This window comes from Cyprinodon variegatus, unplaced genomic scaffold, assembly GCF_000732505.1.
Source record: "Cyprinodon variegatus isolate N-32 unplaced genomic scaffold, C_variegatus-1.0 Scaffold625, whole genome shotgun sequence".
NCBI classification, from domain to species: Eukaryota; Metazoa; Chordata; class Actinopteri; order Cyprinodontiformes; family Cyprinodontidae; genus Cyprinodon; species Cyprinodon variegatus.
The window spans coordinates 102276-104050 of NW_015151078.1; the positions used below are offsets into that span (position 1 = coordinate 102276).

At 39.4% G+C, this 1775-nt stretch overlaps 1 protein-coding gene across 1 annotated transcript in view; it reads left to right on the forward strand.

Annotated features, from left to right (window-relative positions):
* The window catches only part of depdc5 (DEP domain containing 5), a 64265-nt gene that overhangs the window by 1683 nt on the left and 60807 nt on the right, over window positions 1-1775 (forward strand). Inside the window, exons 5-6 of the mRNA XM_015393118.1 lie at window positions 229-314; window positions 393-476. Coding sequence (XP_015248604.1) covers window positions 229-314; window positions 393-476 — 170 coding nt within the window. The remainder of the gene's footprint in view (window positions 1-228; window positions 315-392; window positions 477-1775) is intronic.

Consider the following 1775-nt stretch of genomic DNA (forward strand, 5'->3'; position numbering starts at 1 on the left):
TTGATGGGGTGGCCGATGTCCGATATTCAGTTTTAAGGCCGATACCGATAGGGGGCCGATTATATCGTGCATCCCTACTTACTAATGCTTCATAACATACATTTTTTTTTGTCACTTTCTTTCTTTGTGCAGAATTGTAAAAAATCTGTCCATAAATCTCTTGGTTCCAGATTAAATGAACTTTGCAAAGACTTTGCATCTTCATAATGGAAATCCTCTCCTTTGCAGAGACCATCAGCGTGGATCAGACTGTAGCGCAGGCGTTCAAGCTTCGTGCTTACCAGGATGTTATCGTAAACATTGTCGACCCAAAGGTACGCTCATCCTGGCTGCTAGTTAAACTATTCCTCTGGAAGGACTTTCTAACTGTTTTCTTTGCTTTTCTCCAACAGGATGTTACACTGGACTTGGTGGAGCTGACATTTAAAGACCAGTACATTGGAAGAGGAGACATGTGGAGGCTGAAGAAGAGTCTGGTGGGACATGTTCACCACTAGCTGCCAATGCACGCTAGTGGTGAACCCATCCAGTTATTTTCTCATACCGATATAACACTGATGTTGAACTGTTTAGTTCGCATTGTGAGGGAAGCCATCAGGCTAACAAAAAAAAGCTAACGAGTTACTGTGGATATACGGTACAGTTCTGCTTGAAAGTTTGCAGACCCTTCCATTAAATCAGCCAGTAAACAAATTCAAATGGACTAAAGTTATAAGGAATAAAAATTATAAAAAAAATGGAAATCAGACATTGATTTAGAATCACTGAAATCAGGCGATTCCTGTAATGTTCAGGAAATGTTCAGTCAGATTTCTGCACCTGTTGAAAGGTTGGTTCACTGTTCATGAGCGAGGAGCTTTAATTTGGCTGTGATAGTTTTTGTTTTTCAGAATTGTTTAAAAAGAATAAAAATTCAAAAATCATTATCTTATTTTACTAAATTATCATTTATCCTAGTTATTTTTTTATTTACTTTTTCAGTTTGTTTTATTTGAATAACTAGTTTAAATTAATCATTTTCTTTCATGGGATTTGGAAACTTTCGAGCGCGACTTTAAATCATGTGCGCGTTCTGCGAGATGATGTAAGCGGCGTAGCAGAGAATCGAAGCGACTAGATCACAGTAACTTATTACTATGTATAAAGTAATTATAGGTAAGGGTGTGCAAAATAATTGTCATGACGATGCATCGCGATTCTAATTTTTGGGATCTACTGCATCGATTCTTGACGCAAAGTATTGATTCTTAATTTTAGAAAAGGAATAAATAAAATACATGAATGGTTGGGGCACATCCGCCAAAAACAACTTCCAGTCCAGCAGATGTCGCTGCGGATGTGTTGACGCTCGCTGCTTTGTGTCACAAGCATTTCCGGCCGCGGGATACTGCGACGAGTCATTCATAAACAAAACATGGAGGAGACTGAGAAAATTCCCCCCCGGCTCCATCACATTTCATGTCAAATGCTTGGATGCATTTTGTACGACGGAGTATTAGGGCCACACATGAAGAGAAAAAATATTTTTGCCATGACGAGATTAAACTCGACATGTCGACTTTAAAGTCGACATTAAACTCGCCATTTCGAGAATAAAGTTGAAATGTCATGTTGAGTTTAATCTCGACGTGTCGACAATAAAGTTTAAATTAGTTCAAGAGAGCCAACCGCTGCACAGGATACGTGCACAGAATCCTATGCAGTTGCAGCACGTCAAAGGCTACCTTCACTCTTAAAACGCAGACTGCAGCTGTGGAGCGCGGTTGCTCTTTTCT